General features: G+C 36.5%; 2 protein-coding genes across 9 annotated transcripts; one reads left to right on the top strand and one right to left on the bottom strand.

Annotated features, from left to right (window-relative positions):
- Positions 1–5,439: 5,439 nt before the first annotated feature.
- Positions 5,440–18,376, top strand: LOC112026975 (uncharacterized). Of its 8 annotated transcripts, none has more exons than XM_065776125.1 (6): positions 5,440–5,974; positions 6,085–6,193; positions 6,300–6,422; positions 7,625–7,684; positions 8,402–8,670; positions 9,080–18,376. In XM_065776125.1, exon 6 carries the CDS (start codon positions 12,891–12,893, stop codon positions 14,277–14,279), a length of 1,389 nt encoding a protein of 462 aa, XP_065632197.1. In that variant the 5' UTR covers positions 5,440–5,974; positions 6,085–6,193; positions 6,300–6,422; positions 7,625–7,684; positions 8,402–8,670; positions 9,080–12,890; the 3' UTR covers positions 14,280–18,376. The 8 variants fall into 8 exon arrangements, 7 of the variants coding, with proteins under 7 accessions (XP_065632197.1, XP_065632196.1, XP_065632195.1 ...); XM_065776124.1 differs by having other exon boundaries at positions 5,441–5,974; positions 6,300–6,884; XR_010629998.1 differs by having other exon boundaries at positions 5,444–5,974; positions 6,300–7,684; positions 9,080–14,340; positions 14,978–18,376.
- LOC136068668 (NAC domain-containing protein 7-like) lies at positions 17,670–19,563 on the bottom strand. The gene is made up of 3 exons (XM_065776097.1): positions 19,506–19,563; positions 19,005–19,303; positions 17,670–18,905 (listed from the first exon to the last, which is right to left on the bottom strand). Exons 1-3 carry the CDS (start codon positions 19,561–19,563, stop codon positions 17,670–17,672), a joined length of 1,593 nt encoding a protein of 530 aa, XP_065632169.1.
- Between the last annotated feature and the right edge of the window lie 2,307 nt (positions 19,564–21,870).

The raw sequence follows: 21,870 nt of genomic DNA, 5'->3' as shown, positions 1-21,870 counted from the left end.
GGAAGCAGTGAGGGTCTTGCAGGTTTTTTCTTGCAAGAGTGAAGTGATTCTCGTTCCTTTGTACGTGGGACCAGCTGAGTTTTTGTGATGGCTGAGGAATTAGAAGAGCTGTGGAAGAAGTTATCCTTCACTGAGGAGGAGGATGAAAGCATAGCTTTAGGAAGTAGTACGACAGAAGCTGCTAAGGCGATAGGAAAAAATTGCCTCGTAATGAAGGTGCTCTCCACAAAGAGCATAACTATTGAGGCACTTAGAAAGAACCTTTAGAATTGTTTGGAAACCTAGTAAGAGTGTCCAGATAAACGAGGTGGAGGATGAGTTATATCTTGTGGAGTTTGGGGATATGGGAGGGATAAGAAAAGAATATTGGAGATGCGCCCATGGACGTATGAAAAGTCCCTGATCTTGTTAAAGGAGTTTGAAGGCGAGCAGGTCCCTAAGGATATATCTCCTTGTGGCAGTCTCCGTTTTGGGTGCAGATACACAACCTTCCGTTAAAGAGTAGAACAAGAGAAACGGGGCGGGTGATAGGGACAAGTTTGGGTGAGGTGATGGATGTGGACGCATCGGAATCGGGAGTTAAGTGGGGTAAGTATCTACGGGTAAGGGTGTTGTTGGACGTTACGAAAAAACTGGTGAGAGGGAAGAGGATTGTCATTGAGGGAGGATAACGTTCAAATACGAGAGGTTACCAAATTTTTGTTACTAGTGCGGTCTGCTCAGCCATGGGATCAAGGATTGCAAGAATGAGAATGGCTCAGGTGCTAATACGGAGCATAACAATAGAGCAGGTCCCTCTGTTACTCATTTCTCTAGTGCTTTCTTTGATTCTCTCTCACTTTCCACACGCATTTGGCCTTTTTTAGCCTTAACTTTCACCCTCTATACGCAAACTGTCTCTGTTGGATGTCAACACAATTTTCGCCAGCACCGCTTTGTTAAGGTCCTCGAATCTTTTTAACTGAAGTCCACCATGTTTTTAAGGCTAGCAAATAGAGTCCCAAAGACCGAATAGTTCCCAAACTTCTCATATAGCTTCCACCACAATCTCCTCACGAATCACGACGATGGCATCAAGCTTTTCACAAAGCTGATCAGGGAAGTTGGAAAGTTGACATATGGTAGTATGGTACCGTGTTCATTATATAGATATACTTATTATTTAATTTACGGTTAATTAATACAAATAAAAAAATGATCTAAGTAATTGATTACACATCGATACTCTAGTGTAGCTCATCGTATCATGTACACAAGAGTCAGCACAAATCTTTCTAAGATGTATCAATCATTCATCAATCATATGTTAAAATTGATGATTTTGAACCTTTTAATTACACGCAGATTAATGTAGCTCATCATATCAGTGCGCTGACAAGAGTGAGCCATGGCCTATGGGACACAGCTCCTAAGATGTACTATTAATTAACGGCTACTTTTGTAACGGTAGGGATAAGGGGCTCAAGAATACATGTTGTGCCTTGTTTGAGAACGTTTAGTAGTCCGAGGATAGATAAATAGTAATAAAGATGTAAGAAGCTATGAATGAAAAGGGTGAGAAGGTAGGCCAAAAAGGAATATTTCCTCGGCTAAACGAAACAGAGGTCAGAATGTGTGTTTTATCATTCAGAGTAGCATTCTAGGAAATTCTAATTGATAAGGATATGCATCATGAATGTATAAGACAAATGTGAGCTGTAAAATATCTAAGAGAAAGCTGATACCACCATATTGAATGCTCTGTAACTAACTTTCTGACCACATTAATGAGGAATTGATATCTAAACAGTACTTTTCAGTCTTACAGTTACTCCCAAAGACTTTAGGAAGGTGCTGATGGGACAAGAATCAATACTAGTAATCTAATGTACATGTGGAAGGTGAAGATGAAAGAAAGAAAAGAGTATAAAATAGAAAGAAGACCCAGATGGAAGGGGATCGAAAAAAGGAAGGAAAAATATTGTAGCAACAAGAACTATACTTGTAATCAAATTCAAAAGAAATATATACAAGAACTGATCTACTCAAATTGTGCCGATGACGATTTTCTTTAGATTAAACCAATCTATCTTTACTTTCTTGCCATCTGAATCCATTATACTTGTTATCTAACTCATTAGAGCTTAGTTTTCCAACCCACTCTCTACAAATTTATTGTATTGAGTTTTTTGGGCCTGAACTTATCTATCCATTGGGCTTGGGAACCAAATTGCAACCTTACAATAACAATTATTAATAAATTATTTTTTAAAAAAATTTGACATTATTATTATTGGAAATATAAAAATAATTAATTTTTTTTTTGTCATGTTAATGGATGTCCCTTTTTTCTTTTTCTTTTTTTGAAAATAAGTTAACGGATGTTTTTAGAGCAATTGTTAATAAACATTAAACTATAATAGGAAAGATTTGATGTTACTTTCATGAAAAATATAAAAGCTGTTAACAACATTTATTGTTTTATCATTTTTTCAATAAAATATTTCTAAAAATAACTCCTAAACTAATGTCTTTAGAGCATTCGCATCAGCTCATTTATAAATTTTTCCATTTTACACATTCAAAACCTACTTTTTCTATTTTACACACTTAATTTTACAAGACACCTACATCAGTCTGTTTATTATACACACCTATTTAAATAAAATATTCACACTTCCCTATTTTTTATTATATCTCCCAACTACCCTACGCGCCCCCTCACTTATCAGATCACCTCTCCCTCTCTCTTCTCATTTTTTTCTTAACAGCCCTCTCTCTTATCTCTCTCTCTCTCTCCGTCTCGTTCTTTCTCAAAAAACTACCAGCCCAGATATCCGTCTTCACCGGATTCAGAAGCTTTCTTCACCGGCCGGTCCAGAAATCAAGCTCCGACGACCCAGATCGTGTCTTCACCGGCCGTTCTTCACCGGATTCAGTTCAGAAGCTTTCTTCACTGGCCGGTCCAGAAATCAAGTTCCGGCGACCCAGATCGCGTCTTCACCGATCGTTCTTCACCGGATTCAGTTCAGAAGCTTTCTTCACCGGCCGGTCCAGAAATCAAGCTACGGCGATCCAGATCGCCTCTTTACCGGCAGATTTACGAACCAAGCTCCGGCGACCCAAAACCAAGCACCGGCGAACCAGATCGCGTCTTCACCGGCCGATCCACGAACCATGCTCCACGAACCAAGCTCCGGCGACTCAGAACCAAGCGCCGGCGACCCAGATCATGTCTTCACCGACCGATCCACGAACCACGCTCCACGAACCAAGCTCCGGCGACCCACGAACCAAGCTCCGATCTCTGTGTCTTTTGGTTTGTCTGTGTGGGTTTATTTGTGTGTGGGTTTGTTTGTGTGTTGATATGTGTTTGTGTGTGGGTGTGTCTGAAGTTGTTGTGCACGGAATGGGGAGAGAAAATTTGGTGCGAACTGGATAATATTATTTTAGTATATACACGAGCTACAGTACCCGTGTATATTTACACGGGTACTGTAGCTCGGGGAAAAATATGGATGGTTTTACATATTTTTACACCCACTGATGTGGGTGTTTTTTTGCTCAAAATGTGCAAAATTTACACTGTATATGTATTTTAGAAGACTATAACTGATCTGATGTGAATGCTCTTAGAGTAGTGATTAACATTTCTGTTTTTTTTTTTTTTTTTCTTTTCTCATAAAAAAAAATTCCAAAAATATTTACTAAACTAATTTCTGTTAAAAATCATGATTTTAATTCTTTTAAATTTAATTTAAAATTTAAAACTATTTATTCAGTTTTTGCAAGTGATAGGGCAGACTCAACATAATTTATAGGGAATTGGGGAACTGTGCTTCGCAGAAAGGACAGCCTGCAAGCAATTAACTCGTGCACAACGAAAATGTTTACAAATAGAGCTCGATAAATTTGAGTCAGCGTCTGGTGAGTATGGCTAGTTATGATTTTAGTAGGCTGAATTCTCTCAGAGCAGGCTGGTTATGACTTGCACAACGAACTATTAAAAGCATGAATTATGAATTATAAATGTGAAAGAAAATTAATTAGTAGTATGACTTACTTTGCAAATGTACAATCGTACCTTAAAAAAAAATTTCTTAAAAATTGTACATGAACTAAAAAAAGATAAATAAGCTTACAAAAATATCTACGAAACGATCTTAAGTAAGCAATAAACTAGAGAGTAAAGGAGGGACTCAAAATTCAAATCATGCTTCTCCTTGTAAATGATAGTAAGCAATACTACTAAACTATAAAAGTCTCAACATATTTATTGATAAGTTAAAAATTGTTATCGAAGGAGACGCAGTGAATGTATCAGTCTGAATGAATTAAAAAGTATATATTAACAAAATAAAAAAAAAAGTATATATTAACGATTTTTAAAAATATTTATTTATTTACTTATTTTAGGCAAATAATAAATTGATTGAAAAGGCATCCTAGTGAACAGAATTATAAAGGAGAAAGTGTAAAGAAAATACTAGTGCAAAAGTAACGAAGTTTCTTGGTACAACTAATTACAATGGATTTGGAAAAGCTCGAGATGATAGAATTGGCTTAGAAGCTCTTTAATAAGATTTTTTTTAATTAGAAATTAATTTAATCCCTTAACTTTTGGTTCAATTGTCAAATTAATTCTTAAAGTTTAATTTTTATTAACTTAGTCATCACTTTGTAAAAATGAGCTAATCTAATTCCAATAGAAACAACGAGATAATCATTTTTCAAATCCCCCTAATTTCTATTAAACCATGACCTGATGCATGTGAACAAGTGTCTGTATCATATCGGGTCTAATAGTAGACTGAAACTTAACCTATAAATTACTATCCTCTCACGACGTTAAATCGGTTGAAGCCACCACCATAACCCCTCCCACCAATGTCTAAAAGGATGAAAATAATTGGAACCACCCACACCTCAAAAATTAACTTATCAAGTGATTTCAATTGACATTTTGACATCATTAAAGGGTGGTAGCCTAATGGTAAGAGTATCTTGAATTATCATCCTTGCAAGTTCAAGGATTGTGGTTTGAATTATAACGTTTCAATTTAAAATGTTGTGTCACATAGATAGTCTCATTCAACTTCGATGGTACCACACCATAAAATTTGGGTTTAAATGAGCCGTATGAGTCCTTTTTTCATTCATAAATAATAATAATAATAATAAAAAAAAAGACATTTTGACATATTCAATTTAGGTTTAACCCGAATCCGACTAACCCATAAACGCCTATACAAGCACCCGAGTGGCCAAACAGGTTGTACATAGTATATACCATATACCTTGATTTTTTTCGTCGGTGACTCACATGGACCACTAGCATATAAACACGTGTGAGGGCTAAAAATATCTCACCCCAACCAAAATTTATCGAGAACCTTCTATCAAAAAAAAAAAAAAAATGTCGAGAACCTTCTCTCTCTCTTTATAAGAGCCGTCAATGCCTTACCCTAATCTTGCCACCTAAAATCACTGCTCCTTTTTCATCTCTCAAATCCACCCTTTATAATTTATTCATCAAGCAATCACAGCCGTCCCATAAACCAAAGATTCCACTATATAATCTCTCCTGCTCTCCTCACCCGCCTCATCTTTCATTCCCGCGATTATTCTCTCTCTCACATGTAAAACGTTTCTCTCGAATCTGTTTCTCCCTGTTTCTTCAAATCCAAATTCCTCAGATTAGACCAGGCCGTTTCTTCTTCTACGTTTCGATTATGGCCTTTTGCGGTTTCGATCACCGTTCTTCAATACCAGATTCCACTATTCAAACGTTTCGATTACCGTTTCTCACTCGCTTTAGATCCACAGAGTTCGGATGACCGAAAATCTTTATGTGAAGGCATGTTCGGTAGATCTGCTTCTTTTAATCTTGAATCGACGCAGCTTTTATCTTTCCATTCAGTTCGTCACGACCGTTGCGAATCTCAATCTCAACGATTCAATTTCGATGAATAGCATATAAGTTTCTTGACCAGAGGTACGTAATCAAGACGTAATCAAAGATTCGAAATCCTGTGTTCTATAATTCTTTTCTTGACCCGGTTTCATTGATTATGCTCAATTGTTTTGAATTCGATAAACTTTCAGTATTTTCAAGAAATGGTGACATGGCTGAGGAACTTTGATTATAACACAAGGATTTTACTTTGGGTACCAATTCAATTCGATGAATAGCAGACAAATTTCTTCACCAGAGGTTCGTAATCAAAAGAATCGAAATCCTGTATTCTATAATTTATATCTCGATCTGGTTTTCTTGGATTACTTATGCTCAATGATTTTGAATTTGATAAACTTTTCAGTATTTTCAAGAAATGGTGACGTGCCCGAGGATCAGATCGATGGCGATGGATTTTGATTATCGCACAAGGATTTACTTGCGGGGACCGTTGATTGTGAAATGTGAAGATAAAATAGACAGGCTGGTTGGTTTTTTATAAGCTTATGAGAGAAGTTTAGCATATATCTTGTGTTATTAATATCAATCATTCAATGAATCTGATGGAGAGAAGCGAGAGAGGTATAATATAATATGTGTAGTTATCAATCGACCTTTGCCATGACGGGTGCGCTTGCATGGCAGGTCAAACCACACTTAATAAAATCTTCCATTTTTTGGGTTTTGGGGGGGAGACGGCCCAGCCTTTTTTTTTCATTTTGGGCTTTTGGGCCGGGCTCCTCCCTTGCGTGCGTGTTTCCCTTTTCTTTTTCTTTTTTTTTCTTTTTTTTTTCTTTTTTTTTTTTTTTTAAATATCTCTCTCTCAATAGTCAAAAGACAACGCAAAAAATTAAAAACTAGTATTCGTTACCTTATACACTATACAGACAAGTGTGGCCAGAATAGCTGCTCCTTATGCTGCCCATCCAAAAGGCTCATAACACAAAAGGTAAATTGCAAATTTGCAATATTTTAATTTCTAATCTATTACGATTTACAGCCCAATTATTTAAGCAAGCATTGCCCTTTAAATTTTTTTTTATATACAATTACAATTCATTTAACAAGCTTAATAATTTTGAGCATTTTATCAGCATGAAAGAACACATAAATTTTCAACTACAATATGCCCCACAACGTGCTTCATTCTATTTTTTAAAATAAGGATATGCTATTACTTTTATTTATAATCGTGGATCCAACTGGAGGTGGCATGCATAGAGAAATATCATAAATAATATCAGCAACTAAGCAAATGAGTTGGTACTTGCATTTTTATTTACCAAATGTTAGCACAATGCTACAAGCTATTTTCTCATTTACTCTTCCATAATTTTCATTCTACCACACAATTACAATTGGTTACTTGCAGTTGCATATGAATGGGGAGGAATCATATTTGGGACTAGAATTATTCAATGCCTTTGTGCGCTGGTCATTTATTATTGTATAAGTAGTGTTTGGACTTAATGCTCTATGTTCCTCATTTAGGATTCGAGTGTTCAGTACAGTTTGTACTCAACTTCTGTATTTGTTTATCAATTGTGGGGTGTAAAGCTTTGTATTACATAATGTAACCGTATAAAGTGGCGTGCTCTCAAGTTGCTTAACCAGAATCACTGCTGTTCAAGTTCTGGGCCTAGTTGTGGATTCTCCATATGTATGGCTGATCAATTCTATGACTTGCAGAAATCTGCTGTTTTGACTCCTAACTTGCCCGGACGTTTTATGCTAGCTATAACGGCGAAGGTAATTTCAAGACAAGTGATGAATGTTAATGCTTTTTTAGCAAAATCTTTATAATTTTATTCCTTCGTTTGCCAATGGATTATTATGATGTGTCCTGTGCTGCACTTATTCTACTTGTGTCTTAAAGAATTTTTAACTTTCATAGCCAATTTTTGTGGCTTTGATGTATTTTGATCAGTCATTGTCTGGCAAACTTCAAGTGGATGATTGTCTTCTATGATTACCTTTTTTTTCTTGGCTTATTAGTCGTTTCAGTGATTATTAGCAGTAGCAGAATTGATGAATTCATTTGTGCCTGTCTTTTTGCACTTTTCTTTTTGCTTAATTGCATTAAATATGTTTCTTCTCTCCATAATAATGAGCTATAGGACAGTATAGCTCAACAGGCACTTTCTTCTCCCTGTAATAATGGGATGGAGGGTGAGTTTGGGAGTTCAACTGTTAAAGCCCTATTGGGTGCATATGTAGTTTACCAATAAAAAATTATTTCGCTTATGTATAAACTTCTTGTCCTTTCAATGGTTTTGATTGTGTAGAGTGCCACCATTTGATTTTAGGGCAGTCCTTTTGTTTTTCCCAGTGTTATTTTTGTTCATCTGTTTTTGTTTTCCATTTTGTGATATCTCTCTGGGCAGTGAAGGCTTTTTGGTTTTGTGGTAGAGCTTGGTGGACATCTGTTTCTGTTTTCTAATTATCGTATCATTACACTGGATGCAGGGAGTATATCTCTTGAGACGGCTCGGATTGTGGTGTATTCTGGTCAGTTCTGCTGTGGAGTGCCTCTTTGTACTTGTGTTGGGGCTGAAGTCTTTGTTGATGTAGATTTTCTCTTTGAAATTCCACAAGGCGTTTCTTTGTTGTGAAACAAAATTGCTTCAGCTTCCAGAATTGTGATGCCTTTTCAAAGTTGCTCTAGTTCACGAACCAGGATAAAGATAACCGTTTGTTATTCCAATGTCATGTCATTTAGCTCGACACTTTTGCCGGTATTTTCTAGCTTCCTGTAATATGTTACTTTATTTGTCATTTCTTGAATGTTAAAAAGTAAATGTCTCTTTACCCATCATATTTTGGGTTGTCGTTATTGTTGATTTGCGTTGCTGCCTCAAATTACATTAAACTCCTTTGTTGGCAGATTTTTTTGTGCGGTTTTAATAAGATTATTAGTTTGATAAAGTTGATATCTTCTTGTTGTGCATTTTGGGGTGAATAGTGAGCTCTCATTTAATAAATTTATGTGTTCTTACTTATATGACTGCCGTTGCTATAATTATTAAGGGTCCATCCTTCGTTTTTGAGGATTATGATTTGGAGAATATGTTTCTCCAGTCGGGCATAAATTTTGTAAATGTTGATCATCATCAGTTCAGTATTGTAATTCAATGTTCCACCTAGGATTTGAAGATTATTGAGACTGATACTGAAGACTTTGTGCGAGGCCTCAAGGATTGCGTCTACTGGACTTGGTTGATTTAAAATCGTACATTGAATACCCAATACCTTATTTATACAAGGTTGGTTATTCGTCTTGGTAAAATGCAATGCCCAATTCAAGTCAGAAACACAAGGCAAAACGCATTTCATGATTCAGTGATATCCCTTTGTGGTTTCAATTTCATTTCATAAGGTCAGTTATTCATGTGAATCTCCATCTTTAGTTTTGTTATATCTTACATTAGCCCTAACTCTTAAAATCTCATTCACATGGGAAAGGTATGGTCGGCCTGAGACAATTGCTTGATAATCTTGTTGTGTTGCAGTTGGGGAAGTTATTTTTGACGACATTGCTCTCCCAGGAAACTGTTGTGATGCTATTAACTTATATATTTTCTTTAATGTGTAGAAGCATTTTTCTTACTGCTGTGTGTTTTGGGGAAAAACAAAATCGTGAGGGGCGGGGTCGTTACAGATGGTATCGGAGTCATGTTCTAGCCGGAAGTGTGGGTTCCACACGCGAGGACGTGTGTGCTTGTAAGGGGGGTGGATTGTAGTGACCCAAAAAGGGGTCTTGCATTTTATGAAATTTCACATCGCCTAGGGAAGCACATGAGAATATGTTTATAAGGAATGACCTCCCTTCAATGTGTAGAGGCTTTTTTCTCATTGCTGTGTGCTTTGAGGGAAAACAAAACCGTGAGGGGTACAAGACCTCAAAGCGGACAATATTTATACAGGTGAGGCGGGGTTGTTTGTATATGTGAATAATATCCTATATAAACCTTGACAATGCGTAGATGGAAGCTTGTTTTTTTCAATTTTTTACCCTTTTGAGATAGGCTGCAATTACTGTTGTTGATATGTTTTCTTAATATTTTGTGTATGGCGGTCCATTGATGGTAGTTTAGTTGATTTCTTTTTCTAAGTTGCATATCTAAAGATCCCAAACCGAATGATCAACCGAGATTTCTTTTTCTAGGTTGCATATCTAAATGTTACTGCATTAGGTAAAGCTTATTACAGTGTAATTGTGTTGTTATTGGGTTCTACCTGTATTTTTTTTTTGGTTGAGAATCTGGTTCTGCCTGTACATGGATCTATAAGCTCAAACTGGTGAGAGCGCTCAAACTATGTGGTTTGGGAGGTTGGTGGTTCAAGTCCACCTGGATCCTCTATTTTAGAGTTAGATATTTGGACAAATTTAAATACACTTTCTAAGTGTATAAATTCTCCAATTAAATTTAAACATTGAATTTTCTTTAGAAAATATTATACTGTTTATGTTGTATTAATCAATGGAGATGTGTGTAAATTTAACTAGGAACTTAATTTATTGCATTTGAGGATTTGTACTTAATTTTAGCCCTAGATGTATTTTGGTTGAGACATTAGTAATAACACTTAAAATATTTCAAGTGGGGAAAGCCATGAGGAATTATTGTCGAGCAAGGGTTTATTTTAGCTCTTGAGAAGGAAAAAAAAATTAGGATTTAAATATTTAGGAGTTGTGCTCAATATTTAGGGTTTATTTTCCAATTAATTAGTTTTAAACAGTTCATGGTACAATTTAATTTGTAGTTCTTCATGCATGCTTGACATGAATATTTTTTAGGCACATCTTATGGTGTTAGATTGGTGCATTGGTAGCCTCAACTCTAAAGCCACCAACTTCACAATATTAACACTGAGTTTCTCTCTGCTAGTGAAGGGTGGGTTTCCATTCCTTCCTAGAGTGTAGAATAGTTTGTCCATTCTTTTGAAGGAGTCTACGTGCTCCAAGGTAACAAGTTTACCTTAAGGCTTTGTTGGTTTTTTCTTCAAGGTTTTTAGGAAATAGATTCTAGTTTAGGAAGGATGAGATTACGAAAACTTGGAATAGCCTAACCCTCTCAGAATGTGAAGGATCTAATTTTCACATTACTGAGGAACAGGCAAAGACTGAGTTTATTCTAGCAGCTAAATTCTTGACTAAGCGAGCTCTTAACTTAGATGTCATAGCTAAGACTTTCTCACCCATATGGAGACCGAAAAATGGCTTCAAAAAAAAAAAAAAAAAAAGAGTGACCATGTGGTTTTGTTTACATTTGACGAAAATAGTGAGATGGATAAAGTCATGGTAGCAGAGCCTTGGAGCTTTGACAAACGCCTAATGGTATTGCAAAGGTATGAGAAGGAAACAGACTTGGGAGATATGGTGTTTAGTAAGGTAACATTCTGGGTGCAAGTACATGACCTCCCAATCAGATTTCAGTTAAGGAAGATTGCTGAAAAGTTGTGTGAAGCGGTAGGAAAGGTGATTGTTGGAACTGATGAAGCTGAAACAGAGGGTGATAACTACATGAGAGTCTGAGTGACTATTGATGTCTCTAAACCACTGGGCAGGGGGCGAGTGATCTCTCTTGATAGTGGTAAAGAATTGTGGATACCTTTGAAATACGAAAGACTTCCAAGTCTCTGTTTCTAATGTGGTTGCTTGACACACGATGACCGCGACTGCGGACTTTGGATTGAAAGTGAAAGAAACTTGTCACCTAAAGCTCAGCAATACAGCCCCTAGCTTAAGGCCGCTCCATTCATGCTGAGCCGTAGATACATGGTTAAAGTTCCAGGAATTTTTGCTTGCAAAAAAGGTAGAGCGTCGATGGAAAAAGCTGGATTAGTGAAGAAGCTGTCGGTGGTGGTGGTGTGGTTCAAGAAACCAAGGTCGAAGATACTTCAGCCTGAAACGGAAACTACTGAAGCATGCGAAGCTGGATTTACAGAAAGGCAGCCGATAATGGATGTTCGCTCGGAGAAACCAATGCTGGAGAATGTTTTGCCTGATATGGAAATCTTGAAGCATGTGATGGTGGAAACAAAGTACCGGATTTTTAGGAGATAAACTAGCAAAAGTTAAAAGGCTGCCAACTGATGAGGGAATCATGTTAGATGGGATGCAACACAGGATTGGGTCAGCAGTGATAAAGGTGTCAGCTGAGTCTTTTGAGGAGGTACTTGGGGAGATTGATAAGGAAATAAAAAAGTTTGACCCCAAACTCACAATGTCTCCCAATTTTGATGTTAGCATAGGAAAGGAAAATTGTATGGGTCAACCTAGCATTAATGAATCAAACGTGCCAAGCTTATCAGGCCATGTAGCCCACTTGTCTCTATCATCACGCATGCGACTAGCTGAGATACCTAGTTCTCTTATCAATCATGTGAAGGCTGAAGGTACATGGAAAAGGCTCATAAGAGTAGGGGTGGGACCAGATGTGGGAATGGCTGAAGCACTGAGAGAAAAAAGAAATGTAAGAAATATTACAAATCAAACTGAGTTACCAAAGAAAAGAAGGGTTTCTCAGGATGGTGCAACAAAAAATCAGATATTGGCAGAGGCTGTATACCAGCCCTGCCAGAAGCAATGAGTCTGTTATTATGGAACTATTAGCATAGGAAAGGAAAATTGTATGGGTCAACCTAGCATTAATGAATCAAACGTGCCAAGCTTATCAGGCCATGCAACCCACTTGTCTCTATCATCACGCATGCCACTAACTGAGATACCTAGTTCTCTTATCAATCATGTGAAGGCTGAAGGTACATGGAAAAGGCTCATGAGAGTGGGGGTGGGACCAGATGTGGGAATGGCTGAAGCACTGAGAGAAAAAAGAAATGCAGGAAATATTACAAACCAAACTGAGTTACCAAAAAAAAGAAGGGTTTCTCAGGATGGTGCAACAAAAAATCAGATATTGGCAGAGGTTGTATACCGGCCCTGCCAGAAGCAATGATTCTATTATTATGGAACTGTTGTGGGCTTGGTAACCCACGTACAGAGAATGAGTTTGTTAGATTGATACAGGCAAAAGATCATTCTGTCGTGTTTATAGTTGAAACATGGACAGACGAAGCAAGGCTAGATTGTACTTTGAGCAAGATTAATTTTGATCAGAAGTGGGTGGTTCCAAGGCTGAATAGAGGTGATGGATTGGTATTATTTTGGAAAAATTCTATCAATATTGAAGTTGTTGATTCCGATAGGTATTTTATTGATACGATCATCAATGGGAATACTGAGAATGCATGGTGGTTCACCGGTTTTTATGGGGAGCCTGAAACTTACAAGAGGAGTGAAGCATGGAGTAAATTGAGAAGTTTAAATGCCAGAATGAACATTCCTTGGATATGTGGTGGTGATTTTAATAAAATTGTTCGTCGGGAGGAAAAGTGGGGTGGGGCACCTAGAGATCATAATCAAATGCAACTATTCAGAGATGTGATCGATGAATGTCATTTCATGGATTTGGGATATGTGGGGCCAAAGTTCACGTGGGCAAAACATTATGTTGATGGGCATTCCATAAGAGTCAGATTGGATAGATGCATGGCTACAAATTCTTGGTTTCAAAAATTTCCAGGAACTAGGGTTCATCACCTTAATTGTATGTCATCGGATCACTCTCCTCTTTTGATCAATTTGTCGAGGTTGTTGGAACCTAGGAAGAAGAGGTGCTTCAAATTTGAAGAAATGTGGTTATCGGATCCAACTTGTGGTGAAACGGTAGAGGATGTGTGGAGTAGTACAAGGGAACAAAATCCAAGCATTGCCATTCTGGAAAAAGTGGCTAAATGTGAGAAAGAGTTAACATGGTGGAATAAACACAAATTTGGGCACGTAAGGAGGGAATTAGAGATTAAAAAAGGCCAACTTGTTTTGGCCGAGAGGGAGGCTATGGTGAGTGGAAACAATAATCGGATTAGGAGCTTAAGAACGGAGATTAATTTGCTGCAAGATCGGGAATCAAGGATGTGGTGTCAAAGATCTAGGGCGTTGTGGCTAAGTAAAGGTGACAATAACATTGCTTTCTTTCACAGTAAGGCGACAAAGAGACTTAGGAAGAATTTGATTAGAGGTATAAGAGACGGGAATGGAGCTTGGCTAACCAATCATGATGATATTGGGCATGTGATGGAGAGCTACTATAACGAACTTTTTTCCACCGCCAACCCGATTCTAGAAGTTAACTCCCTTGAGAAAATCCCATGCATGGTGACCGACGTGATGAACATTGAATTGGTGAAGGAATTTACAGAATTGGAAGTTAAGGAAGCCTTGAACCAAATGGCTCCTCTAAAAGCTCCGGGTCCCGATGGTATGCCACCTTTGTTCTACTAACATTTTTGATCGACAATGCAACATGATGTTACTTCAGCCATTCTCTCATGGTTGAACTCAGGTATCCTACCCGAACCCATTAATCATACACTCATTACTCTTGTCCCAAAAATAGATAATCTTGAACTTGTGTTTGATTTTCGCCCTATTAGTCTTTGCAATGTCCTATATAAGATTTACTCTAAGGTCTTAGCTAATAAGTTGAAGAAATTTTTACCTTCTCTAATCACGGAACATCAATCTGCTTTTGCTAAGAATAAACTTATCTCAGACAATATTATGGTTGCTTTTGAGACCCTTCGTCATATGAAGCAACATAATTCAGGAAAACATGGTTTTATGGCTATCAAATTAGACATAAGTAAAGCCTATGATCGGGTAGAGTGGGTCTATTTAGAGAGACTTATGGAGAAAATGGGTTTTTGTGCTAGATGGGTAACTCTTATGATGAGTTGCGTGAAAACGGTGTCGTATTCTATTATGGTGAATAGGGAGCCCACTGGAATGATCTATCCTAATAGGGGAATAAGACGAGGAGACCTCCTATCTCCTTTCCTATTCATTTTATGTACGAAAGGCCTCCACGCTGTCATTAAACACTCAGCGAGAAACGGGGATATCAAAGGCTTTTCCTTATGCGAACGAGGCCCTAAACTAACCCACTTGTTCTTTGTAGATGATAGCTTGCTTTTCTGCAGGTCAATCACTGAAGACTGCAATTTGTCTTGAATTTGCTGGGTGAATATGAATCTTGGTCAGGGCAAAAAATCAACAAAGACAAGACCGCAATTTTCTTTAGCAAGTCCACCATGAATGAAGCAAAATCAAGCATAATGAACCTCTTTCAAGTCCAAGAAGTCAAGTCTTACGAGAAATATTTGGGTCTTCCATCTTTGGTAGGTAGGGAAAAAAAGGCTAGCTTCAACTACATAAAAGAGAGAGTTTGGAGAAAGCTCCAAGGATGGGAGGGTAAATTGCTCTCACAAGCCGGAAGAGAGGTCCTAATCAAGTCTGTGATCCAAGCTATCCCTACTTATGCTATGGGGTGTTTTAAATTACCATTGGAGCTTTGTGATGACATTGAGGTTATGATAAAAAAGTTTTGGTGGGGACAAAGGGGCAATAGAAGGAAAATTCATTGGATTTGATGGAGTGATTTGACTAAGTCCAAAATAGTAGGCGGTATGGGTTTTCGTGTCTTGGCTCACTTTAATGATGCTCTTTTGGCGAAACAAGCTTGGAGGCTTTTGCACAACAAGGAAACCCTTTTCTATAAAGTCTTTAAGGTAAAGTTCTTCCCGAATCACTCTATTTTAGAAGCCAAGGAATCAAGCATGGGGTCCTACGCTTGGAAAAGTATCCTGCATGGTCGTGATGTTATCCTTGATGGTGCTTATTGGAGGGTGGGGAATGGAAAATCGATCAAAATCTGGCAGCACCATTGGCTGCCCTAGAAACATCCAACCAGGATACTCTCCCCAGTGGTAGATACAATGGAAGAAGTTACAGTTGATTGCTTAATTGATGAAGGTACTAGAACGTGGAATGCTACGATGGTGGATGGGATTTTTGCTCGTCAAGAAGCTAAAGAAATAAAAAATATTTCGTTGGCTAGTAATGAAATAGAAGACACCATGTTTTGGCCGTGGGAGCATGATGGGAGTTATAGGTTTAAAACGGGCTATCGTTTCTTGAAGGAGGATGAAATTGGTTTTCAAGTGGCAGAGAATCAAGACCAAGAAGATGGGCTGTGGAAGAAGATTTGGGCTCTTGAATGCCCAAATAAAGTTAGAAATCTTATTTGGAGGGCTTGCCGTAATTCTCTCCCATCAAAGTGCAATCTTGTACGCCGCACAATTATCTCAGAACATAGCTATGACCACTGCAAGGAAGGAAATGAAGATGTTTTGCACGCGGTGTGGTGCTGCAAAGAGCTGGACAGCGTGTGGGGAGCAAATAGCCTTTGGAGCTTTCGAAACCAATGAAGTTTTGCCACTTTTAGTGAGCTCTTAGCCTGGGTTTACGATCACCAAAGGAATCCGGTCCTGTTTGCTTTCACAATTTGGTCCATTTGCCACCAAAGAAATCAGGTGAGAACTCATCAAACCCATCATCCTCTAAACCATCTCTCTCAATGGGCTTACGACAGGTACGTGGAATTCAAAGCTCTAAAAGTAGCGTCAATTTCCAGTAGACCAAAGAGTAGAATCCGGTGGAAACCTCCTGCTCAGGGAATGCTTAAAATCAATTTTGATGGAGCCATTTTTGCCGAAGAAAATTGCTCTGGCCTAGGAGCTATCATTCGTGACAGGGAAGGTCTTGTAATCCTCTCCATGGCTGCTCGAGTTCCTCAACAGCTTCAGCCTATTGAGATTGAAGCTTTGGTTGCAAACAAGGCTTTGGAGTTTGCTAGAGAGTTGAGTATATCAGTGGTTGTACTGAAGTGTGATTCTTCACTGGTGATGACAACTTTGGCCTCAAAGAAACCCGGGCTTGCTCCTTTTGGCTTACTGTTACAAGACGCTTTAAATGTTTCTACATGCTTCTTTAAATTGTCTTACTCTCATACTAAGAGAGAGGGCAACACAGTTGCACACAACTTGGCTCACTTAGCAGTTACACGCCCAAATTGTGTAATATAGATAGAAGATGTTCCATCTGATGTACTATCTTCTTACCATGTTGATTTAGCTGGTATTACTTAATTGAATGCATCACAGTACTGTTTCTCAAAACAAAAGAAACAAAAAAAAGATTGGTGCATTGGTGCACGATCTTTTGCCCTTATTTAGCTCACAACTGGAAAACATAAATATTTTGCTTGGTTAATAATTCAGTTTTCAGTTGTATTTCAATCACTCTGTAATTGAGAGATTTATAAAGCATCCACACTTATAGTGTTGTTACCAAAATTGGTAAAACAAGTGGACAAGGTTGCCTCGTTTGCATACAGATGACCAGGCAACAATTACACTAGGGAATGTACACAACTAAGCTTAAACGTTTGAGATTTTCACAAATAAACTAATGCTAAAGTATTTGTGTTTAAAAAACTGTAGATATCAATGATATCAACTAGCAAATAAAATAATAAATAAACAAATTAGTACCAAAGATCAGTTGAAATAAACACCAACAGTCGAACTCAATTAAACGACAATTAACTGAATGCTAAAGTATGTGTTAAAAATTGTAAATATCAAGGGAAATCAACTATCAAATGCAATAATAAAAAAACAAAAAATTACTCCAAAGATCAGTTGAAAACGAACATCATTACTCAAGTAATTCAAAAAATAAAAGAAAGACACTGATTAAAAAACACCACTTAGACATGATTGAAAAACACCACGTGAACTACTTTTAGGTAATATACGGGTGTTCCTAAATTTAGGTGTTTGGCTTGTGATTATCTTCATCTAATATGTCACTGAAGTCAAGATCAATCGTGTCAAAATCAGAATCGGAAAAGAGCCAATCACTGGAGTCAAGATTAATCATGTCAAAATCGGAAGAATCGGAAAGGACCCAATCGTTGATTATGTCACCTGTCTCAGGCAAATAATCTTGTTGCTTTTGCTTACTACCAAAAGTGTCATCTTCATGCACTTCAGGCAGCAGCGGCTCATACTTCCTAGCATGAGTAGGCAGCTTATGAGAACTGGTGGCCACTGGAGTCATCTTAGACAAATCATCTTGTTGCTCTTGCCTACTTCCAAGAGTGTTAATTTCATGCACTTCAAGCAGCGGGTCATCCTCCCTAACATGAGTAGGCTGCTTAGAAGAACATGACATTGCAGTATGATTCAGAGTTGTCATTTTCATGTTGTAATTAGCCGGAGATTGATTGGGGAAATTATTGGTGGATCCCCAAAAAGAGTTAAAATGTTGAGTTTGGAGAGGCTCATAATAAACACGTGCATGATTCAATGTTGTTGAGGTAGTAGCTTCAAGATGATTTTTGTGCGCATCTAATGAATTGGGTACAACTCTGGGCGAAGAATCAATCATGTTGTAATTAGATTGATTGGAGAAATTGCATGTAGATCCCAAAAGAGGCTCATAATAAGCATGTGAACGGTTCAATGTTGTTGAGGTGATAGCTTGAAGATGATTTCCATGCACATCTAATGAATTGGGTACAACTTTGGGCGAAGAATCAATCATGTTGTAATTAGATTGATTGGAGAAATTGCATGTGGATCCCAAAAGAGGCTCATGATAAGCATGTGAACGGTTCAATGTTGTTGAGGTAGTAGCTTGAAGATGATTTCCATGCACATCGAATGAATTGGGTACAACTCTGGGCGAAGAATCAATCATGTTGTGATAAGATTGATTGTAGAAATTGAATGTGGATCCCAAGAAAGGGTTAGAACGTCGAATCTGGGGAGGCTTATGATAAACATGTGTATGGTTCAATGTTGTTGAGGTTGTAGCTTCAAGCTGATTTCCATGCACATCTAATGAATTGGGTATAATTCTAGGTGAAGAATCATGATTGCTTACAGAAGGAGATGTAGATGAGTTTCTTTGATCAGATTGTGTGTTCTGTGTATTGTTGTCATCCTCATCCTTCTTGCTTGTAACCTTTTCATAAACCTTGCATAGAACCCACTTGTCCAACTGCCAAAAGAACATATATATCAAAATAAATAAATAAATAGATAAATAAAAGGAAAAAAAAAATTGCAGCAATTAAGAAGACAGTCATTAAATCCGTACCTGCATTCCATTTCCAACACTTGTATTGTTTGGCAGAGCATTTGCTTCAATTTTTACTGTATATTCAATCATTTTCCATTTGGTTCTCTTTGACTTTTCACCTTTATGTGGGCCTTCATAGTAATCTAGTGATCTTCTCCATCCTGTATATTCATCGAATTGTCCGATTCTTATAGGAATGCCAGTTGGTTTCCAAGATCCATCACCAGCGGATCGATTTGGTCGAGATCCATTCGGGTACTTCCGGTCCCTTGAGGTGAAAAAGTACCACGCGTCCTCATTAATTAGCTTGTAGTTTCCTGATTATTGTTCAATGAAAAGAAATTAATATGGATTCTCCAAAAAAAAAATTAATATGACTATTTTACTCACCATTAAAATAAACAAAAGACTAAAAAAAAAAACAAAAACAAAATATAAAGAGAAAACATTAAACTACTCTAAAGAGAGTGCTCGTATAGTAATAATAAATATTAAAAAAAAAATCACATTATAACCAACCAAGTCCAAAATTCACCCACTCAAAGATCAAATGATTCAAAGTAGTGTAAAAATACATTATTATTATAATAACCATGTAAATTTACACTTAACACTATTAATTTTGTTTCTATCCAAAAAAAAAAAAAGGCTATTAATTTTGTATTTATTTATTTATTTATTTTTATGTATCTTGAGAATGAAAGAAAAAAGTGGATTGTGGTTATTGTATGTGAAGAAAGATATGTTGAGGAATTGCCCCTTTGCAGTGGCTTTTTGGATAAAAATTGGTGTGCTATCTGATTTGAAATCCACCTTTAGTCTTGATATACTTAAATGGCTCAAAACCAACTATGCGTGCAACTCGTTGATTAAGGTGAAAGGATGTTCATGGAAGATAGAGTTCACCTTTGCTGTTTGGTCACTCTGGAAACATAGGAACAGGGTAGTGTTTGAAAACACTACACTAAACCCGAAACTTCATGATTCATGTTTGAAGCAAGCCATTGAGTATGTGTACTATGTGGAGAAATCATTTAGAACCATACAAGTAAGGTACTCCTGTGTCAAATGGAATAGACCAATGGAAGGATGGTGTAAGTTTTTAGATGGAGCATCATTGGGAAATCTAGGGAGAGTAAGGGGTGGAGGATTAATTCAGGATTATAGAGGTGCCTGGATCAAAGGTTACATTCGTAATATAGGATTCACTACAAGTGTTATAGCTGAATTTTGGGCATTGCAGGATGGGCTGCAACTTGCATTACAGTTGGGAGTTGATTGCCTGGAAGTTGAACTCGATGCAAAAGTGGTGGTAGACCTGGTTCTGTCTAATTCAGTCACTAACAAGGACTATTCCTCTCTCTTGAATGATTGTAGGTACCTTCTCACCAGGTTCCAACAAACTAGGGTGAATCACACCTATCGGGAAGCAAACAAGGCAGTTGATGGACTGGCAAAGGAGGGATGTATGCAGCAAGAAGAGTTTGTTATTTTGTTTAATCCCCCTACCCCTGATATTGTAACTTTTGTTAATGAAGATGCCATTGGTCTGTACTATGTAAGGCGTGTAACCAATACTTTGCCTTCCATGGCTAACTAAGTTTAATAAAGATCCCTTTTAACCCAAAGAAAAAAAAAAGAAAATTAATTTTAAAAAATTAATATTTTAATGAAGTGTAGTATAATATAGATAATATGATGTGTGGTGTTTTGAAAAATAAGTATGTAAAATAGAAAAAATAGATTCACATGTTAAACTTAAAATGGACAATGATTTTTACAAGAACAAATACAAATGATCAAAAGAGTGACACAACTATAATTTTATTTTTATTTTACTTTTTTCAAAAGGGTCAAACTAAGTGTGCGTATATATATATATATATATGTATATAGAGTAAAAATCCACAAAATAACACACACTATATATGTATAATTTATAATTAACAAATGTCTTTAATATGATTTCTTATATTTCATGTATATAAGAAAATTCCATTAAGTTAGTTTTATATTTTTCAAGAAAAAATATTCTCTTTCACTAAGTCATGCATAATTATTTTTTAAATTATTGTTAATACTAATAATAGAAAAAATATAAAATGCATATAAATCCATTAGTTTCAGATTAACTAAATAATACCATGTTAATATAACCTACCCCAAACCTTGAACTATAAAATCGCAGCATATTTTTTTCTTAAAAAATAATAATAATGCATTCTTGTATCCCAAGCACTTCAAAAACAAAATAAAAAGAGATTATTTTTTAAAAGAAAAATAGTTTATAATAAAGATATTTTTTTTAATATAATATTTTGGCAAAATAATGTTTTGTTTTTTTTTAAAGAACATATACTTTAAATGCTTTTAAAGTTAAAGAGCTAGCGATATATGTCAGTTTTATTAGATGAGTACTTATATAATTTCCTTTTAAAATATGAACGATCACTAAATAAAATTTACACATAATTTAAAATTTTTAATAGTAAAATAGAGGGGCTTAAAGGATTTTGAAGAAAAAAAAAATTTAGGTATCTAATAACATATTAATTTGTCGCTTAACTTTTCCTAAAATCTTATAGTTATTACAATCTGCAACTTGTGTATGATTAAAAAAAAAAAAAAACCAGAAGAGAAAGAAGCGGCACACACGTTTATATTGTCGTAAAATATATAGCAGTATATATACATCGCTGAGAATTTCTTCTATCTAGAAGAGAAAGAAAGAATTAAACCAAGAAGTTAATATATATATATATATATATGAGAAAAAGGAAAAAGGTGAATATATAATATACAACAACAAACCTAGAGAATGAAACCAATCACGTTAAAAAGCAGGGGAAAGAATAAATAAAGAAAAGTAAAGGAACAAGGAAGA

This window comes from Quercus suber, unplaced genomic scaffold (assembly GCF_002906115.3).
Source record: "Quercus suber isolate HL8 unplaced genomic scaffold, Cork oak 2.0 scaffold_128, whole genome shotgun sequence".
NCBI classification, from domain to species: Eukaryota; Viridiplantae; Streptophyta; class Magnoliopsida; order Fagales; family Fagaceae; genus Quercus; species Quercus suber.
The sequence above is the reverse complement of the archived record's forward strand: the minus strand, read 5'-3'. Positions and strand labels throughout refer to the sequence as shown.